We start from the raw sequence: 21,684 nt of genomic DNA, 5'->3' as shown, positions 1-21,684 counted from the left end.
ACACACACACACACACACACACACACACACACACACACACACACACACACACACACACACACACACACACACACACACACACACACACACACACACACACACACACACACACACACACACACACACACACACACACACACACACACACACACACACACACACACACACACACACACACACACACACACACACACACACACACACACACACACACACACACACACACACACACACACACACACACACACACACACACACACACACACACACACACACACACACACACACACACACACACACACACACACACACACACACACACACACACACACACACACACACACACACACACACACACACACACACACACACACACACACACACACACACACACACACACACACACACACACACACACACACACACACACACACACACACACACACACACACACACACACACACACACACACACACACACACACACACACACACACACACACACACACACACACACACACACACACACACACACACACACACACACAACACACACACACACACACACACACACACACACACACACACACACACACACACACACACACACACACACACACACACACACACACACACACACACACACACACACACACACACACACACACACACACACACACACACACACACACACACACACACACACACACACACACACACACACACACACACACACACACACACACAACACACACACACACACACACACACACACACACACACACACACACAAAGTTTCAATTATACCGTATTACTATGAATAAAAGTCCATACGCCTATTTGTGAATCAGGCCTTTTCAAGAATAGGGCAATTTAGAGATAGAAGCGCATGCGCCTCCTAAATGGACAACTGAAATTCATCTGATTGAGTGTTGCATTGACTCAGAATTATGTTCATACTATCAAACGTACTACTCTAAGTAGCTTTTCGTCTAAAATACTGTCATAAACACTACGTGATCATGTCTTCGTCAGTAACGTCAGTCTTGAAGTCCCCGTCCTCGTTTCTGTCGTTGTTATTATCATCACAACACTGGAACTGCGTTCCTTTTTGTACGGAAACCTTCTCTAACAGCCAACATGTATGTAGCAAATAAGTTTCATATTTTTGACTGCCATCGACGATAACATGCCCTCAAAGAAGTTTGCTCTAACATCTCTGTGTCTATACATTTCCAACACTCATCTACCCACTCTGCTACTTGGAAATAGCTGGCCAAAAAACTTCATAAACAAGCACATGCGTTAGTACCCACTGGTTCATAACACTCACATATAGACGCATGCACTTTTATGGTAAATTAGATGAAGCTATTTTGTGTAATAAAATACCCCGACTGAAAGATTTGTTGTGTATCATAGGGGTTGATTCAACAGGAGGTGCCTGTTGACTAACGACTACAAGATTGCATGCAGGTAGTAAAGCAATTGATCAGTGAAGCAACTTCCAGATGGATGGTAGACTTTGTCTTTGGAAGTCCCACAAAATACAAGCCTGGATCTTTTAATATTATAAACACTCTCAAATTAAGTTGCAAAACAATTTGAATTGAAGCTCTAGACCTTAGGTTCTGGCTGGGCTTGGACTTGAATGGATACAATGTCTATTTCAAGAATATCCAATCAAGGTTCATTGTAAGTGTCACACATGCGACGTTGTCTCAAGATTGAACATTATAACAGGCCCAACAGAAGGAATTTGAAAGTGAAGCGGCTTAGAGCGTGTTAGAGGGTGTGGCTTAGAGCACGCTAGGGGTGGGTTGGCACACATCCGTGAGTAGTGAGCGTGCTGTCACAGAGGTCGGGAATATAGTCCAGGTAACGAAAGAGAAGTCGTGGGAGACTTCAAACAGCCACCAAATCAGTAGAGCCGCAATCCGGTAGATGACCAAATCTCTTATTTTATTTAATCAGCTCTACCTTTAGAGTGGAAGTATGCGGCAATCGTTCGATGGCTGAAGTCGAGTTTTCAAAAAGTGGGGTGGCCATGGCTGCTGCTGCCGCTGCGGCTCTGTCGGCCCTGTATAAGCAATCTTTACATGTGGTGACAAGTTTCTAATCTCTTCCATTTATACGTGTATCACTATTAAAAAGCCAGCTTAGCTATATATTACTGATTACCTGTACACATTCTAAACAAATTCAACAACCTGGCTCAGCCAGATGCTTCAACTGACTGAAATGAAGAAGCGCTAAAGTGCAAACCCTCAGCTGCTATGCAGCTTGTTTGGTCACCTGTTATGCAGTAGGCGGAGCGAGCCATCCAGTCATTCTCACCTGACCGGATGGCACGATTATACCCTAGCGTTTCATGCCTCAGGTAATCAGACTACACTCACACTACTGTGTTATCTCCATACTCATGATTAGTTTTGGCATATCCTCTGAGCACAGTAGTGATGAAGCTAAACAAAGTACAAGGCTGCTTGCAAAATCCACTTTTATGACTATCAACCCAAATGCGTGTCACACAACAGATTCTTAAACATGTTATCTACATACATAATCTGGTCAGCTGAAGATGCAGCAACAGCAATTGTTAAAAACTAGAACAAGTTCTGCCACGTGAGGTTTAGTACTGGACTTCAGAGATGAACTTCTAATTAAGATACGACTCCGCAGGCAAACATTAATGGCAACATCAGGTGCCATGTAGTTGCCCTACTTAAACATACCAATTTACACTACATATCTTTGTTAATTTCACCACTGATTCTGATCCTATTACTTTTATGCCAAAATCAATACCGTAAGCCTCATGTACATCTGCACATTGGACTAACATACCGTATAAGATGAAACATGGCGGGAATTCATATTGGCGGTTTACTAAGAAATTGATGGACAAAGCATATTGGCGGATTCTATTTTGGCGGTTGGACATTGTTGTTTGATAACTGATATATGTATTCATAATTGCCATCTAAGTGGTCATGGAGGAGTTTGTTGTGATTGACAGTTGTGTCGTGGCTCACATTTCTCTAATTTATTAGTCTCCAACTACTGCCTATAGCTACTGATGAAGAACTGCTGTGTCTGAGCAAAGAACAAGGCCCGCATGATCATGACAGTCCAGTTTCATCCATAGCCTCAAGGCCACATTCATAGGCACAACAGACGGCAAGCAGTGATTCCCTACCATTTTGTGGCATCATCTGCATAATGTACCACCACATCGCCATATAATGCCTGATCCACGTGGGTGATGACGTCAACATATCCCGGTGGCCAAATTAATGGCAGATTTTATATTGGCGGTCGCTGAAAAATCTGCCAATTCGCCAAAATAAATTCACCGCCAATATTTCATTTTATACAGTATGTGTAATGCAGCCAGTACTACAAAAACTATACATTTTCTGTAGTACTGATTTCATGGCAAACAAGTACTGTCTATTCATGAATGTTGATTTAGTCAGATTGTCATATTTAAAGGAGCACTTTACCCATTGACGCACGCTCAGTAAATGTTAACGTACGTTAAGGCTTTGGGCTGCAGACCGAACGCTTGCTGTGTTGCGCGGCGCATTGTTTTGGTCTTGCTTTCTGAGGCCAACTACGAGAGCACACAAGAGACGGGTCTAGACGCTTCAGGCGACTCTAGCAGTGAAAAGAGAACAAGTTACAGTTCATAAGCTACTTAGTCATTCGTACGTTGTAGACTCCACATGATCGTCTTGAGCGACTTGCAATCGCTCGATCTTTCGCACTTTCCTCCGTGTTTCTTTCTACGAATGGACGCCATACTACAGTACAAAAGGGCTTGCGTGATGCGAAAAACACACGGAAACGTGAGACACCACACATAATCACGTGACACAAAGTGCCTTCATTCTACAGCTGAACCATCGCCGTATGTGTGCTTTTCGCCGTCGATTGAAGGTGAGTTAGTGATGCGAAGGCACGTTTTACTTCCGTCTAAGCAATATCAAAGTGTACGTAAAGCGGTAAAACGAAACTCGCACTTAGTGGACATTATTTGGAAAACTGCCACGTACGTTTTTGTTGTTTGGCCATATTAGAATGCTCAGCTATCAAGTTTGCTCTGAGATAGCGCCAAACTTCCCAACTTGATGTGTGACCAGAAACGATTAGCAGCTGAGGGCGGAGTCAGAGTTGCGCAGACCAGTGAAGTGCTTCTTTAATTAAAGGAGCACTGTCCCGATTGCCCTCAGACTCCAGAATGTTGCGTTCACTTGAAAAACTGCCATTTTTCAAGTTTAGTAAATATAGATAGTTTTGGTAAGAGTAACTGTAACACAAAAATATGCAAAGTGTGGTAGGCTATAATAAAGATCGTTTGCCCTGATATAGCATGTTTTACACTAAGTCACGTGACCTAAATGTTCACGTAAGCAAGTTCTAGGAAACCGTGCAAGATGTTGTGAAACCATGATGGTGCAATTAAATAACGAAAAGCACATCTAATAAATGAAGAGCTCTCAGAAGGCTGATTAACATGAAAAGACAGACGCAACTGCAGACTTACAGCTTGGTGATCGACTTCATGCTGAATCGCGTTTCTAGGTAATCAGGTTAGCCTCAATCTATTCGCCAGTGTCCTAGGACATGCCTAGACATGATCAGATGTCATCACCTTGACCCTCACGCTGCGGTCACTAGTCAGCGTCGTCTAGACATAATACCTGTCTATACAGAAACTAAACTTGATTCAGCATTCAGGTGAAGCTAGGAAATCGTATTATTAATCTCAACAGCATGAACAAGTGCAAAGCTTGGGTGTGGCAGCAAGCATGCGCATAAATCTGCACAATGCTCCTTAATATTCTCATCAAACACTCAAAAGCTTGATTGATGCAATATTAATTGCAAGCCCATTTCAAATACTGTTCATTAAAGGCTGATTTTACAACTGACTCGCTTCTCAGAGACATCACAAATTGCTCCATAATCTTGAAGAAAACCCACAATGACTTAGTATTGTATTTCTGATTCTGTTCATGACAACTAGATCCAGAAGAGTAAACTCTAAACACAATGTGACTCACACAGTCACACTACGATAATTTCTATCATTAGATATCGCGAACTAATTAGTGCCTCATAGTTTTATTCCAAGCCACTGCATGTGTGAGTTCTACACCATATTACCATATGTTCTTGACTACAAAGCTACCACTGTCTGTCACTGATGCATAGAATCCGACTTTGATCACTAGCCTAAGGCTAACAACAAGGCAGCTAACAATCATATTACTCTATAATAATCCGATTTCAAGCCAATTTGATTACACGCAAAGCAGCAGTTCCAGCAATCCTGGCATAATGTACTGGTATGACCGATAAGTCTCACATTGACAACATGAATAAGATTAGTCTACACACTTTTCACTCTTGTCAATTTCCTTTCTCAGGCTGTAGCCATATCTTTCACCTACTTTATGTATAGTTCGTTCTATATTTCTGTCTACCTCTTCCACTTATAATCAGCACCATGTCGTTCACGTAGTAATCTCTTATCCATTTTTGGAATAGTTCCAACAACCTTACAACTGGAACCAGTAAATTCCAGTAATGTCTAACCTCTAGCATTATTGATTTCAAACTATGGGGCCGCATATTAGTCAAGAGAGTCGGCTGCAATGAGGTAATTATCATAATTCCTAAACTCTCCACTTGTTGGCTTCTTCGTAATCATTCTTTATCGATGACAAAGGTATGGTACAGCTTGACACTGTTTTCTTAGGAAGCCCAGCTGGACAACAGTGCATAATGCTTGCAACTAAACGTGCTACCCTATTCTTCAAACACATGGTAGAAATTAATATTTGTGTAATTGAACAGCACAAAGAAAGGTCTCAATGCATTGTTAGTACACATACTTAACTAAGCATGTGTTCCACAATGATCATATCATCAACCTCACTAGTACCCAATTCGTAAGTCCTAAACATCGAGCCACAAGAGAAAAGTGATCAGCAGGCTTTCGTGTGTCGTTGCGTAGCAGTGAAAATAGACAGTCAGCAACAACGTTTATGGAAAAACCATCATAGTTAATGCTACCTCGCAACGGACACATCAGAAAGAGAAATGCACAAGCTATAGCACAAACACTATGACCTACAATGTGAGTCAAGTAAAACGAATTTACAAAATAGAGGCTTCTGGTTTCACTTTGCATGCATAAATTCCAAAGTCAATAAAATAATAGAAATTGCATTTCCCACACTCGCAAACATACCATGTTTCTGATAGATAAAGCAATAAGTCTACTGATTTACAAATCACAGACTGACCACCCAAACACAAAGAATAAATTATACATATGGTGTGCAATGTCAGGTGTTCAAGATTAAAACAGCAGTTAACCTCCTACATAAATATCAGTATCAGTTGACTAAGCAAGCACCATTCACGTTGTAGAATAGGGTAATCGTGTAAAATCTATTCATGCAACTGAAACTAAAATAAAGATATCAGACAATATCAGCTCTACAACAGACCCTTGAATCAGTGTCTAGTTAAAGCCTCATGACTCTTCATGGCCGAGCTTAATTAATCAATGCACATTTTGAAACTCAACATTCCTACTGGAACTGATAGCAGCATAGAAGTACAACCAGATCAAGTGCTGTCGTTTTCTTACCAAATGTCTACTTAGTAAGTAATTACAACTAAGCATACGCATTGGTCACTACAGTACCATCCATAAGAACTAATGCAGCAATACTTGACATACAACTGTATCTGAGTCTTCTTCCTGGTATATGCTCATATTGTCTAAGAAACAACTTTTATGTAATAACGTACATGATTTGCCGGACAGAGGTTCCTGATTTTAGCAGAATCAAAGTTAGTAGAGGGAGAGAGGCATAGCCATCTGTCACCCCTACTGATCACGTGACCAAACACGTTTTTAGTGAGAGAGTGATTTCATTAATCAGTGTGTAATTACTAAAGTAATTTCAAAACCATACAGTATCCATAACCTTTCTTTACAGTCACCCTCAACCATAATCATAAATGACATCAATTTGTTAACAAAAATACAATAAATTGATTGGTTTTAGAAAACCTAGTGGGTCGTGCTCAGTGTCTGTCTGGCTAATCTGAACACCATCATTATGTGTCGTGCAAAACAAGTTCGTGTAGTACAATTGGAGAGCAAACAATGACACAAAGAAACATTTGTTTGCACACTACTAGCTCTAGTAGACTGATGAACGAGGCTAACCATACAACGTCCATACAATATATTCCAAACAACAAAAGAAAAATATGTTTAATCAATTAATTAATGGGCAGATGAGAAAATGAGAAAAGGCCTATTTGTTACCATTGTACATTAAATCAAATTAATGTGTAATCCTGGCAGCTCATTGGCTCATCGACAATTTCAATAACTTTTCTAGTGTTTACTGTACATTTATTGAACCTGATGAAAAAATCAAAATTGGTGCCTAAAAATCCCCCCTTAACTTGCCAAACTTATCCATCCACGGTATTCTATATCCAAGTCACACAGACATGACCTGCCTTTGTTGATGAATGATGCTATAAGCAAAGTAAGATTTCCAAACCTAGATAAGCATACTAGAACAGTGGGCAGATAAAAAGTGATCAATAGTAATTGTGTGGTATAAAACATTTACTATAAAGCCGCCAATGTAAGCACTCTTCCGTAGATAGCAAAGAACCAATCACTTACAAGAATGATCTGGTATGCTACGATATGGTCATCACTAACGCCCAGTTCACAGTACAACGCTAGCACAAGCGTTCTGCGAGCGTCCTAAATGCTGACGATAAGCGAGCGTCCTAAACGCTGACGATGAGCGAGCATCCTAAACGCTGACGATGAGCGAGCGTCAGCGTAACACTGTGAACATGTCAGTGTCCGCGACGCTCGCATAACGCTCGCCTAACGTCCACAATGCTGGAACAGAGAAAAGTTCTAATCGAGCGTCCTATCCAGAAGTGACCCAGCATCCGACAACATCACGTGCTCATTTTTAACCAATCGAAAGTCAGTCAGAGCAACTGGACGTATCTGGGATATTTGTTCACATGGCATTGATGGAAGTTTCATTAAGTGTGTGTGTGGTTTTCCCTTACTTTGCCAAGTCCAGTCAAAGGACTACAAGGACCTAAGGATGAAAGAAAACGCTTGAGACTACAGTGCAGCAGCAACAAAAGCAAAACGTCGTCGTCCATGTCTGTCGCAAGTACATTGTACACACATGGTTACTTTGCAGCACCAGACCACTGTCGCAGTGTGTTCTTTGTGCAATGGACGCTCGTCAGATGCAATACTATGTGAATGGTACAGCGCCAGCGTCTTTGTAAGCGTCCAGGACGCTCGCAGGATGCTGTGCCAGCGTCGTACTGTGAACTGGGCTTAAGAAGTCGTCTGTGATTAGAATTATAAATCACAATCACAACACCTGATTCATTAATCAAACTAAAGGTAACAATTGCACTATGCCTCCTATTTACCCTACTGATTCCAATGTTTTCCAAGTAATATACTTTTCAAAACTATTGCTCTTATAAAATACTAACAAAAAATTTCAGCCCCAAAAATTACCATATATCTACGCTTTTACCTTTGCAAACATTGTCAATGGTTGCTAGCTCAAGATGGCAATGCAGCAAAGAAGCGTGCGGCTTCTCTTCTCAACTACAGCTTCTGCTTTCAAACCATAACGCCAGTCCACCACTTCCTGTGCGATATACTGCTTCTGTAGGGAGTCGACTCGCAGAAAACTATTGCCGCACGAATGTGCTAAGCATCATTGAGAGATCACTGTAAATCTTGTCATTGGACGATGAAATAATTAAATCAAAAAATGACTAACATCGCACATCACGAGCTCCAAGAAATTATAATTAAAAAACATTCAAGATTATTTTGGGACTTAGACTCGGAAAACATTAGAAGCAGCAGTAGGGTGTACTCTCTGCATTAAACATATCTAACTTAAAAATCCAATTATAAAATATGATTGCCCCACTGAGTCATTGATACTGAATTCAAGATGACAGGGATAACAATCCTAGCTCGGTTTTGCTCAGTTCTGAACAACAAACTAAAGTGTCAACATAAATGAAACTCGGGCAACGCTAAAACTGTGGCCTGCTATAGTGACACAATTCGAGCGTTGATTACGTGATTGCATGGACTCAAATCAGTTTAGTTCAGCTCAATACCAAATGACAGCGCAAACAAAACCTACTCAAATCAAACCTAATGTACAAAATCAACAAGCATGCACACTCACTTAATGGACCCAAACATGACATGTTCAAAGGAAGACACACTGCTCCAGGCCCTGCCTCAGACGATGCCTGAAAAATTGTTCAGTACAGGCCCGGAAAGCCGATACAGAAGGCACAATCTACATTTTGCAAAAGTCTTCCAACCTACGTCATGTAACCTAAGTCATATCCCTTGGACACCTCTTCCAGTGGAAACCACAGCCAATATGCTCACTCTGCCAATGTAACAGCACACACAAACAATAAACATACCGTAACTTGAGCTCTAGCTATCATAGTGTGTGTAATCTGTCTCGACTTCCAATATTGGGTGGATCCATAAGCAGGATCGCTGTAAGACTTCTTTGGGCACATAAAACAACGTCCATTACTTGGTCAGTAGCAGGTATGATGATCCACAACAAAGTGTCTTTCAGTGTATTAATTGACTAAAGAATTAAATGTAGAGCCTCGCTAATCTGAACCACACTTAGCACTCATCAAGTACAGTGCATAAAACCCTTCCTAATTAATCAAGAATAGATAGTTACTTTGTCATTTGTAGTCAGCATGCTTGCTTTTGCATTTGACAGATGTCATGCTCAATAATCCGGAATTAACTGCATGCCTCAAACCTTTCAAAGTGGTCTGGATTTTGTGAGGCTATACACTGATGAGTTCGGATAAGTGACAATTCAGACTAGTAAGAGTTCAGATTACCTAGTTCTACTGTTCTTGAAGTAAAGTTGATAAATCAATAAAAGAGAATAGATAAAAACATGTGACAAACACGAGTCACTGTGTCCAGGATAGGAAGGTAGGTGTAATGCAATCCGAGACACAAACTCTTCAGTCTAGGTTGCCGGTACCATCCAGAGTCTGGATATTATGTGTGACTACTTTACACACATTTGCATGAGTTTGTACCTCGTGGTCTAAGCAAGAGTTCGGACTAGTAAGAGTTCAGATTAACAAGTTCTACTGTACTTGAAGTAAAGTTGATAAATCAATAAAAGAGAATAGACAAAAACATGTGACAAACACGAGTCACTGTGTCCAGGATAGGAAGGTAGGTGTAATGCAATCCCAGACACAAACTCTTCAGTCTAGGTTGTGGGTACCATCCAGAGTCTGGATATTATGTGTGACTACTTTACACACATTTGCATGAGTCTGTACCTCATGGTCACCAACTTTTCAAACTTAATCTTGGTTTAGTAAAGATCAGAAGATAGCTATGCATGTGGTCTCTTTGACCTTTTCACCACATCACCACATCTACTAGACCTATCAAGATTCCTTGCATGGTTAACCAAATCAAATGATTATTTAACAACATCCAGGCTCAGAGAAAACCTTGCACCTTATGTTTGGAATCAATTAACATTATGACGTACATAGTAAGGTTAAACCACTAGGACTATTTCCTGCTTTCACAATGCAACAATTCATCTCCATACGGAAAGTTTCATTTCAAGTGACAAAATTTCATTACATTTACATACCAAATACATCAGTAGACAAGACAAGGGAGGAGTGTTCCTTGTTCTAGGTCTAACTCATACATGAAGTCACTACATGCCCTCTGGACCATTAAACCCCACAGTTCTAAGTGTCAACTGATGGTTTCACCTTTTTATTAGTCAATTATAGACAGCAAGTCTACAAATTGCAGAGACATCCTCTTGGGCGACATGCATACACACTAAACTTAGTGTTGACCTAGACACTAAGAGTTACAGTTTTGTATTGGAAAGAATCAAGAAACACTATTTGCATACACCTTCAATCTAAAGTTTGCTTATGCACACGACTGTCCGTTGATGTATCACCTAGCTAGTAGTGCCCCTGAAGTCTCAGGTGTAGCACACACGCACGTTCAATAACAAACCATGCCCCCAGTCAGGCCCCAGAGGCTGCTGTTTATTTGATAGACACCGACTGACTAGTTACATCACCTGCCGCTTTGTTGTACAGCTGTGCAGCCTCTAAGTATTCCTTCCTTTCGGTTAACCGCTCCGCTCTGCGTTCAAGCTGATGAGCCTGATGATGAGAAAAAGAGCAGGAAATGGTTAGAAACCTTGCCCAAAGTCATCGACCGCAACATCGTAAGAGCACGAAAACGACACTAAGTACTATACCAAGTTCAAAGGCGACGAAACTGCCATATGTCAGACGGTTGGCCAATGATTGATTGCGCATGCGTGGAAGCTCTGTTATTTCGTTTGGATTTACTAGACTTTCTTGCCTTTCTCTGGCTCAAGCAGCGGTCTCGTCGCTTTCTCGAAATCAAAACGTAACTAAACGCGGTTGAGTCGAGTCACAGCGAAACTGACCGATTTGTTTTTTTTATAGACGGTTTTCGTCCAATTTCCTCTTGTTGGAATCTTAACGTTTTCGTTTCGGTGTCGGTTCGTGCCGACTGCGGCCGCACGTCATGTACAACCTGTGTAGGTCGGAGTTTGGCGTCTCTGCTCGGTGCATCCCTACTGTGCACGCTGACGGTCACGAGCCGAGCAACCTGACTAGCTGTGACGCAGTATGTCGACGTAGGGGCTTCCGAAGCGAACGTTTCATCAAACCACCCGTACAAGTGGCATTAACAACCTCTTATCCTCTCTGTGTGCAGTCTGTCCTCGTTGCTGCTGCTGTCAATGTTGGACGCTGTGCCATCGAAGTGTGGGTTTGCAGGAGGGTTGGTCACAACTCTGATGATTGTGACAGAGAGGAGACTGGTATACAACCTGCCACTGTCACGGTTGATAAAGACTGCAAATGGTTCCGTTCGGCTCGATGTGATTGTGTAACCAATTTAGCGACTCGGTTTCAGAATGCCAGATTTAGAGATGATCGAACTGCAGGTCTGGTGTATGGAAGCTTCTTGAACAAGTCGGAGCTTGTTGGCCAAACAGTCGAATTGAGGACTGGCTATCATTGGTTGTCAACGAAAGGAATAGCCGTGAGGATAGTGAACATTGATGGAGCTGCAGTTCCTGGGCTACGGGCAATTGAGATTTGGGGTGTTGTTGCATCCGATTGCATCGGTGAGACACGAAAATCTGTGTTGGCAGTCTGTGAAAGACTTCGAGTAGAAACATATTCGAACACGAAGGATGAATCTGTATCTTCAAGAAAACGAAAGAGAGAGACTATGGTTACAAATAGAACTGACGATGACGATGTAGATCAGAATTTAGCTACAGCTCAAACAACTCATAGCCGTCGAGTTCCTAATGAGTTTCTTGATGAGATCACATTTGAGGTGATGCTTCAGCCAATACTGCTTCCTTCGGGTCACAATGTGGATGCGACGACTGTGGAGAAGCACAAGAGGGTCGAAGCCACTTGGGGTCGTCCATCTTCGGATCCATTCACAGGTCTTCCTTATTCATTGACTAGCAAGCCCATCCCAAATGCTAGTCTAAAGGCTAGAATCGACCAGTTTTTGAATGACCGTCATAGCTTTGATGCCTCAGAAGGAAACCGGGTAGGAGGAAACAACACCAGAAGTGAAAGCAGCTTGTTTGATCCGAAGGAGAGCGTGTTGGTAACACAGCGACAAGAAGTCGAGCATCGCTCTAGTCCATCGACACATAAAGAACCGTCTGACAGACTAGGAGTCGATAGTGTTGTGAGGCAATCAGTCGAAGACCAAGCCTCATCTTCTACTCATTTAGCTCGTTTGCGGTCGAGCTTAGACTTTGAACTTCAACAAGTGCTCGGTGTATGCAATCAAGGTCAGCATTGTGATCGCTTTCTTTGCATTGTAGTGTCTGCAGTCGGTTGCCATTCGATGTGCTGTTGTTGTTACCAATTCCTAATTATTGCCTCAAAAGCCACCCAATTTTTGTTTTGTTAAGAATATGTGCATGATTAAAGCGATGGCGTCAAAGGAAGTATGCCTGCTGTGTTGAGATACAATCTTGTGTGTGTCTTTGTAGTAAACAAGAGAAAAAGAGGCGACAACATTGCAGGCTGTGTTGCCTGCTTGTGCGACGAACAACAATTGCTCAAGATGCCATGTGATCATTTGATTTGTCGTGACTGTTCGTCCTCGCACACATTGACCAATCAACGATCATCGACCAGGAGAAACACAAGCTCTGAAGTGGAATGTCCACTGTGCAATTTGAGGTGCCCGAGGTCAGAGGTGGTGGTTGTTCATTTGCGCTCACAATGTCATTAATAGAGACCACTCTTTTGGAACGAGTAATTTCAGTAATTGCATGAGTTGTTTTGCTCTAACAACAGGACAGTGACTCATCATGAAATATCTCTTCTATAAACGTCTCTGCATTAAGCAGCAGCGCCAAAAGGCATATCTAAGAATTGCCTCAAGACAGAGACGTCATGTATAAAATCTACGCCTTGTTGTGTTTATATTTCTATGGAGCTTATACGGGCATTCGGATCTAGACAGGAAGAGTGAGTCACTGCTAGTCTTCGTCATACGTAATACTAATGGAACTGTAACAATGCTCGTTCTATCCTTGGGTGGTCGGATTTCGTTTGACCAATGGCATATCTGATGGTCCATCCAATTGTAATGCGTGTATTGGATGTGATGTTATGCGAATTGAAAGCAACCGCAAACAAGCGTGTATGAACATACCCCGCTATTCGACGCTTACAATCTCTACCGCCAACTTTTGCTATGCTAACCGTGCGGTTTCGTAAATGTTTTGGAGTCCGGTCGACGATTTGTTACGCTAGGCCATTATGTGTTGCAACAGTGGTCAGTAATTCGATAATTTGCGCTAAAGGGTCGCTTAGGCATGTAATGAGTTAGATCCGGATGGTCGATTAGGAGTCGACCGCCTCGGATTCTACGCTGACATTGACGAGCGACGTCGAGAGAAGTGACAAAAATACTGTTTAATATTTGATTGCTATCCGAGTGCTGTGAGTCAACGACTTTGTGTTGTAGTGAATTATGTATGTATGCATCACGCCCTTTGCTCGGTACCGAGCCGCTGTCATTGCTAATTGCCATATCCCCGGAAGCTCAGCAAGTGACGAGCAAGGGGCGCCACAGGAATTTTGAGAGAATTGAATCGCCTGAATTTAGGCTGCCTTTTTATAGCAAGAGGACCTACGGCGTTGAAGAGCTGCTCTGATGTATTTAATCGCTTACCTGTCAGGGTTCGTGCCATTATTCACTCCTCGACACGACAACTGAGCGTCTGCTCGTTCAAGCTCACTCCACCACCCAAGCAACCGACTTCTAGCCGCAAGACATTGCGCTGGCAACGATTCAACGACGACGCTCTCATTTTGGGACGACGCAATACAACATAATGTCTGTCGGACACAGGTGAGTCAGGTTCGAGTTTGATGACTGGGTTCGGTTTTGTTAAGTGCGCGCGACCGACACGTGCGCTGCATCCTGATGTCATACAATCGTCCTTCGCGTGGCCGCCTACGTTAGCAACGGCTCGTGCGGCTAACTCGGACAAACTAACGCTCTATTCGACTCTCTTAATTGCAGAAAATCGAATAACGTCGCCGATTAGAGACACGCCGAAAGGTGCTCACCTCAAGGGGCTCGACCGCTGAGTGTGTTAGAACAAGCGATGAACGCGGCACCTCGCTGGTCAGCCCACAAGTTTGGACATAATTAAATCACGCTTCAGTGCTTTCTTTGCGGTAAACGGGCCGGTCCAGCTATTTTCATCATCCATATAGCAGGCGAGCTCTTCAGTCTGGCGCATAATCTACTTTGCGGCCCGACCATTGACGAGACCGCCACTGCCCTACGCGTCCGGCGTGAGGAAGGATTTATAGCGAAGTTCACTTGGCAGCCGTGCAGTAGGCTTCGTCGAGTCTGTGTGTATCGACTCGGTCATTCGAACGTGGCGGGCACGTTTATCCGGCTTCTGGCAACAGTTCAGGTACTTCCATAAACGATCTTCGAGGGGATGCACTTCGACGGATCAGGCTTCGCCTCGGCTCCCTCGCTGTCGTGTGTGCACGTCAAAATTCGACTTTTGACACGTCGAGTGGCCGCTAAGCGCCGTTTGTGGAAGCAAACCGACCCGCCCTTATCGATTTTATTGTTACAAGGATTAGTGATCTTGACTTCTTTCTGTTGTTGCAGGCCCTCTTGTGGCGTACGAATGGCTTCGAGTTTTCTACCTCTACTCCCGACTGATGTTTCTTGGCCGTCGAGTAAACGAGTCGTACCAATGGATTGTTCGTTGCCGTTGACCTCGTCGTATCAGAGTGCCGGATGTGGGAGCTTCACGGGAGAACACACGGCGAACGGGAGCCGATTCGCTCTGCCACCGGTCGAGACGCTGGCGAATCACCAAGATTACGAGATCGGATACCCTCTGAGTGGCAGTGGCGGTGACGAGTCGATTGGAGGTTTCTCTCACTCGAGACCACTCAAGCATCTCACCGAGTAAGTCGATACTTTTTCGTTTGTATTCGCTGCGTGTGTCGTCGTCGGGTCGCGTTTTCGGTGTACGTTCGTCGTGAGTAGATGCAATAATTTTTCTTGCCATCCTGTGCATTAGCTGGCAATCGCCATTCATGCATTTCAAATTTCTAAAGTAATTAGTATGTGCACGTCCGTCGACTCGACTCCATCTATTGTTTCGCATTGCACTGTACATGTATATCCGTGGACGACCATATTAGGAGAGCGCCTCGACTGTACAATACTAACTTTGTCCTGTCGTAATTCAAACTAACCGAGTGTTGTCCATCTCTCTTCTCTAGACTCCAGCCGGTCTCTCAGAGCAGTCACGAAATCGCACGGACTCTACTTCGTCTCAAACACAGTGTACTCGCCACGTCGCAGGCGGACGGACTAGAAGGGATGGCTTTTACATCGGGTCTTAATTTTCTTCCCGACTCGGATCTGTTGCGCGCGGGCGCGTATTCGATGCCGCACATGGGAACAGAAGTCAATCACAGTCACGGAAGCGGACATCCTATGCTTCCGTCCGTTACGATGACGGCCGGCTTTCACGGACCGAATGGACCGTGGCATTCGCCTGCACTCTTCGCGTCGGGCGACATCAAACCGCATCCGTTCTTTTCTCACGACTCGCACGGTCCCATGCCCGCCGGTTTCTTGAATCCGGTTGGCATACCGAGCGGACCTATGCCGCCAACACAATTCGACACCGCCAGCGATGCTTTCAAAACATCGTCATCATCCAACCAGGCTGGCTCGAAGAACAAAAACAACACGTGTCATATATGTGGAAAGAAATACGCTCGTCCGTCGACGCTCAAGACGCACTTGAGAACGCACAGCGGAGAAAAACCCTACTGCTGTCAAGTCTGCGGAAAGTCGTTCACTCAGGCCGCTAATCTGACCGCTCATCTGCGCACGCACAGCGGCGAAAAGCCGTTCCAGTGCAAGATCTGCAGTCGACGCTTTAGTCAGTCTTCGTCCGTCACGACTCACATGCGAACGCACAGCGGCGAGCGTCCGTACCAGTGCAAAATATGTCAACGCACGTTTGCGGACACGTCGACGTTGACGAAGCACATCCGCACGCACAGCGGCGAAAAACCGTACAAATGTAAGGTATGCGGCCTCGCCTTCTCGCAGTCGGGCAACCTGAATCGACACATGAAGACTCACAACAAGCATCGCGATGAACGGGAGACGAGCAGCAACGGGTCGATTGTATCTCCATGAAATTCGTATATCAGCAGAGGTCCATAGACAAGCAACAAGCTCTTAGCTTGGTGTTGTACTGTATACACGAGATGATTCAACTGGCATATTTACAAATCGACACAAGACGTCTAGTGACTGCACAGCATCTGTGCATAACTTAGATGACTTTCACACACTTCTAGAGACCGTAGAGATTGTGTTAGTTTCACCTAGTTCGTTAGCTTCTTGCGTGACGTGACGCTGCGTTTTTTTGTTTGAAGAGGCAGCACCTAGTTTTATTATTTGCAGATCGATATGTGTGGGAACCGACATTGCACCATTGCTGATTTAGTTTGAGAGCCTGTACTATTGAGACAATATTCTGACATAATAAAGATTTGGTGACCATATTTCGAGTCGTGTGTATACAATGTGTCAACTAGTGTCCTAATATCGTCGACTGTTTTGACGATAACGACGACCCTGACCGGATTGAGGAGCTTCGCAGCTTGTCATGTTGATTTGCACTCTTTGGTATGACTTATTTTTATTCAAAGACGGCTAGTTACAACAAGTATTGCATGCATATGGAAAAGGCACTAGAACTGTTTGGTATTCCAGTTCCTTACACGAGAAATCCGTCGCCTCTCTCCGTGACGTCAACAAAATATCGCTTGCGTGTCGGTTCCATATTCGCCCTGTTTCACTCCGAGTTGCTAACCGAATAGAAGACTCATGATGCAGCACGTATCCAAATAGCTCTGCTGTAAACACAATCAACCAGCACATGTACGAGTGTCTAGCGAAGTGCTTCCTTCTATGGTATGCACATGCATCATACAAAGGTAATGCTACTGTGATTAGTAACTTTGGATGCAGCTGTAGATGACTGTAGCTCATTTGATTAACACTGTAAACGTAATCCGTCTTTGTATCGAAAAGAGAGAAGCCGAACCGCGTTGCGTGGCAATCATCTATACTTCTGTGCTCGTTGCTTTGTAAACATAATGCACAAACAGCTTCGCATCTATTCTCATATCTCCTTGTTGATTTCATCTAAAATAGGTCTATGTTCTGTAAGATGGAATAGTCGATGACTTTCAATGCTTACAAGACGAGCCTAAAACTGTGTTCGGTCATGCTTGGTCATGTGCTATCGATTTCAATGAAAGTGGGTTAGAATGTTAGCTATACGAAAACTATAGGCATTAGGATCTAGAAAATTGGCAACCCTACATCCTTATCTCTATTGTAAGTAATTTCGTTGTGTAAAGTTTGTAAGCGTACAACACGGATACCAGTAGGGTATCGCACTCTAGTAATGAAATCGATAGTCATTATATGGATACCTCGTTGAATATAGATGTATGTAAAACGAAATTCGAACGAATGCGCGAGCATGCTCTCTATTTCTTAACGCGCTTTCCTTCTCGTTCCGTTTCAACAAAAGTAAATTCAATGAGACATTTCACATCGTATCGCGTACAGAATAATAATACCTCAGATAAAGTTACTACGAGCAAAGGAAATATGATATTCGCGGTATAGCTAAATATGGAGGCTTGATATTGCTATCAAAATACATTAACATACTAGCACTTTGGGCAGTTTTGAGTCAAAACTTTGTACGTAAAAAAATTAGCTAAATCGCAAAGTAACGTCGACAGAGATACAAGTCACCGGAAATGTCCGTGTGTTCTCATGTGCCTGTTGAGGTTTCCCGATTGAGAGAAGCTGAGCTCACAAATCTTACACTTGTACGGTTTTTCGCCGCTGTGTATCCTAAAGTGCTTGGTCAACGTCGAGCTGTCCGCGAACGCCTTCTCGCACACCTTGCATTTGTACGGTCGTTCTCCGGTGTGCGTGCGCATGTGCGTCGTCACGGACGACGACTGGGAGAATCGGCGGTCGCAGAGCGGGCATTTGAACGGGCGTTCTCCGCTGTGAGTCCTCATGTGCGCGTTCAAGTTGGCCGCCTGAGAGAACGTCTTGAAGCAGACTTGACAGCGAAACGGACGGTCTCCCGAGATGCCGTGAGCTCGAATGTGACCGCTCAGAGACGAATGACCGTGGAACGACCGGCTACATGTCGAACAGTGGCCGCCGTTGCACGCTGTCGAATCGCGATGATGCCAATGCCAAGTAGGAACGTTAACGGCGTGTGGCGAAGGCAAGAAAGGCGTAAACGACGGCGTGTACTGTAGATGCCGGTTGTTGTGCGGTGAATGTCCAATGAGTGAAACGAGCGGTTCTCGCTTGAAGACTTGACTGAACGTCAGCGCAGTTCCCGTATCGTATCCTTGTCCGAAGTAATCGCGAGGATACGCGAACGTCCAGGCCGGTACCGAGTTGACGTCGACGATATTGATCGATCTGTCGATCGATTCAACGCGAGGTGCTAAAATCTCGCCTTCACTGTCACTAGTCGAAGCATCTCGACTCTCGGCAGGACTCGGCGAGCCTTGAAGAGCGAGCAGTGAATCGACAGCATCCGAAACAGGCTTTGGACGGTTGAACGCTGACACAGTATCACAGTCCGTTCTGCAATAGAGAGAGAACAATTCGGGTGAGAAAATTCAGTCGTCGAATGAGTGCTTTGTAGACAGACAAATGAATGGTTTTACTAGATCGCTATGGAACGAGGCAGACTCGTAACTAGATTGCGTCGAAATTACGCCGAACACCTCTGAAAATGGTCTACGCCCTACTGCCCCAACAACTAACGAAGTTGATTACAACGTATCAACGGTATGTATCGGGGGAATCGAGTCCTATTGATAATATCGCGAGTTGCAAGAAAACCGAGCGTTCAAGCGGGAATTCGACGAAAACTGTCATCTGCTTCCTTTAGACAACATACCAATTGACGTGGCAGCGAACCCATGATACGAGACGGAGTGAATCGAATACAGACACACATACAAACCTTTTGTTTCTCTCGTTTTCTTCCACTTGCCTGCGCGTCTCGTCGAAATAAAACGATTTCTTGTTCGTCGGCGACGGCAGCGCGTAGGGTCGAAAGAGAGCGCACGATTTTCGTTGCGTATCCATTCTGTAAGAGAGAAGCCAGTGGCTCGATTAAACGACCGCTATAATGGCGCTACCGATGACTGAATCGTGACCGAACACAATACCTCGTCTCAAACTTCGTCGCGTCTTCTTGTTCGAGCAGCTCGCGAACACGGGTTGCGAACAGCGGGCGATATGTGACGGCTATCACTCTGCAGCTCGCTTATAAAGGTTCAGACCAATCCCGAAAGACAAATTACCGTCTCACCGTCGCCTCTAAGGCTTCGACAGCCAAGTCTTCCTTCGTCGTTCTGCCCATTCGCTGGTACAAAGTCGGCGACAATAGCACCGCATCAGCTGCTGGATTATCTAAGCCAATCAACCTATAACGCTTCTTGGGCCCGGTCAGCAAATACCAATAATTGGTGCAACAGGCCGCGTACGGAGCTTCGCAACGCGGCTGCTTCCGAAAGACTGGTCATAGGCGATAATGCACTTTGCGGTGTTCGCCTTGTCTTCCGACTTCGCGCGTAGACGGTCGCCAGTACTTGGAATCGTTTAGCTAACGGGTGCGCACGAGACACCACAATAGGTTTTGCTGCGAGCGGCACGTCGACATCCCGACCGAGTCCGATGGCAGCGCAGTAACCCGATCTCGAGCTGATGGCTCGTACAGAAATCCGAAGAAAAAACGAAGCCTTGATATACGCAATGCAGCATTACGGTAATTCAATCTTCACCAAGTTGAGCTAGCTCGAATCGTTTTCTTCGTAAAGTATTAGCACAAGAGAGCGGTAGAAACGCGACATAAAACGCCAAGCAACCTACATGAACGCAAATCGCCAGACAACAGAAACTATTTCCCCGTCTAGCGTGCAGATATCCAGGAAGTTCTCTATACATTCTCTATACCTAAGCGGTTCGCAATTAGTCCGATTTCCGCCTTTGTGCGATCTCCAGGACTACGGCTTCTCGTCAGGCTAACGCTGGAGCTAGCCTACATAATCGGACGTTGAGACAAGGATGCCGGAAGCAATAAGGTTTGAATAGCCCATCCAGACGAAGACAAGCAGACCAGGTCTCCCCACCGAGTAAGGCATCATATCCTATCCTAAAGTGGACTGCATACTAGAATACTAGACGACACCGACAGCTACTATGGCAAAGGGCCTCAAATTCCTGAGTTTGTAAATGACAGAGCATTCAGTCATGTCTATAACATAGCAGTCAATGTAACGTGTCGGCTTTTATTATTGGCAGACATAGAGTGTCTACTTCAACCATATCCATGCAAACGCCTCAACTGTGTTTCGCATCACAACACGTACGCCATTCGGTTAATTCTCTAGATTAACACAAACACGAAGAACTTCGCAACCAGCAGTCGAGCGCGTCGAGAACTTTCTCTCGAGCTCGACTGACGGCCGTGACGTTTGAGCACTGATTCGCGTCGCCCAGAGTCTGGACGGGGTGTTGAGGACAACCTCTCATATCGACTCCTGTAGAAAATTAATGTCCGACAACTGTGAGAAATGAGCGAAACGTGCAACCGTACCGTGACCGCAGTTTGGACATGATATCATAATGCTAGTCTCTTTGCAGCTCGAGATGAGTTTCGACGCATGTTTCCATGGATCCTGTCCAATCAGCAAACATGCCAAACCGGCGTTGCGCAACGTGCATGCACCGCGAAATAAATACACAAAATTACCTGCGAGCCGTTAAGAAAGACGATGTCGGTTCCTGCTATGCCTTCGCCTCCGTAGTCTGAAACGCAGA

The 21,684-nt window shown here is 44.3% G+C and overlaps 3 protein-coding genes across 7 annotated transcripts in view; 2 read left to right on the top strand and 1 right to left on the bottom strand.

Annotated features, from left to right (window-relative positions):
- The first annotated feature begins 11,487 nt into the window (after nt 1–11,487).
- On the top strand, nt 11,488–14,375 carry LOC134177975 (RING finger protein 37-like). The gene is made up of 4 exons (XM_062644757.1): nt 11,488–11,574; nt 11,634–13,015; nt 13,220–14,180; nt 14,362–14,375. The coding sequence occupies exons 2-3, from the start codon at nt 11,716–11,718 to the stop codon at nt 13,462–13,464; spliced, it is 1,545 nt and encodes a 514-aa protein (XP_062500741.1). The 5' UTR covers nt 11,488–11,574; nt 11,634–11,715; the 3' UTR covers nt 13,465–14,180; nt 14,362–14,375.
- On the top strand, nt 14,175–17,306 carry LOC134177986 (protein glass-like). Of its 3 annotated transcripts, none has more exons than XM_062644776.1 (3): nt 14,175–14,592; nt 15,376–15,681; nt 16,002–17,306. In XM_062644776.1, exons 1-3 carry the CDS (start codon nt 14,576–14,578, stop codon nt 16,933–16,935), a joined length of 1,257 nt encoding a protein of 418 aa, XP_062500760.1. In that variant the 5' UTR covers nt 14,175–14,575; the 3' UTR covers nt 16,936–17,306. The 3 variants fall into 3 exon arrangements, with proteins under 3 accessions (XP_062500760.1, XP_062500765.1, XP_062500753.1); XM_062644781.1 differs by lacking the exon at nt 14,175–14,592 and adding an exon at nt 14,985–15,169; XM_062644769.1 differs by lacking the exon at nt 14,175–14,592 and having other exon boundaries at nt 15,193–15,681.
- A 1,022-nt stretch (nt 17,307–18,328) lies between these two features.
- Nucleotides 18,329–21,684, bottom strand: part of LOC134181266 (uncharacterized) — a 9,536-nt gene continuing 6,180 nt past the window's right edge. For 2 of the 3 annotated variants that reach the window (XM_062648528.1, XM_062648521.1), the window contains 5 exons: nt 21,617–21,672; nt 21,461–21,542; nt 20,031–21,404; nt 19,823–19,948; nt 18,329–19,437 (listed from right to left, as the gene is read on the bottom strand). In XM_062648528.1, coding sequence (XP_062504512.1) covers nt 18,573–19,437; nt 19,823–19,947 — 990 coding nt within the window. In that variant the 5' untranslated portion in view covers nt 19,948; nt 20,031–21,404; nt 21,461–21,542; nt 21,617–21,672 and the 3' untranslated portion in view covers nt 18,329–18,572. The other variant, XM_062648513.1, reaches the window with a different exon arrangement.

This window comes from Corticium candelabrum, chromosome 1 (assembly GCF_963422355.1).
Source record: "Corticium candelabrum chromosome 1, ooCorCand1.1, whole genome shotgun sequence".
In the NCBI taxonomy this organism is placed as follows: domain Eukaryota; kingdom Metazoa; phylum Porifera; class Homoscleromorpha; order Homosclerophorida; family Plakinidae; genus Corticium; species Corticium candelabrum.
This window is presented reverse-complemented; position numbering and strand designations above follow the sequence as displayed.

Bases quoted from the DNA above. Each gene is read 5' to 3' on its own strand.
- LOC134177986 (XM_062644769.1), top strand. From the start codon at position 15,197: ATGCACTTCGACGGATCAGGCTTCGCCTCGGCTCCCTCGCTGTCGTGT. The intron at 15,682-16,001 runs GTAAGTCGATAC...TCTCTTCTCTAG, and splicing joins CCACTCAAGCATCTCACCGA to ACTCCAGCCGGTCTCTCAGA.
- LOC134177975 (XM_062644757.1), top strand. From the start codon at position 11,716: ATGTACAACCTGTGTAGGTCGGAGTTTGGCGTCTCTGCTCGGTGCATC. The intron at 13,016-13,219 runs GTCAGCATTGTG...GTGTCTTTGTAG, and splicing joins GCTCGGTGTATGCAATCAAG to TAAACAAGAGAAAAAGAGGC.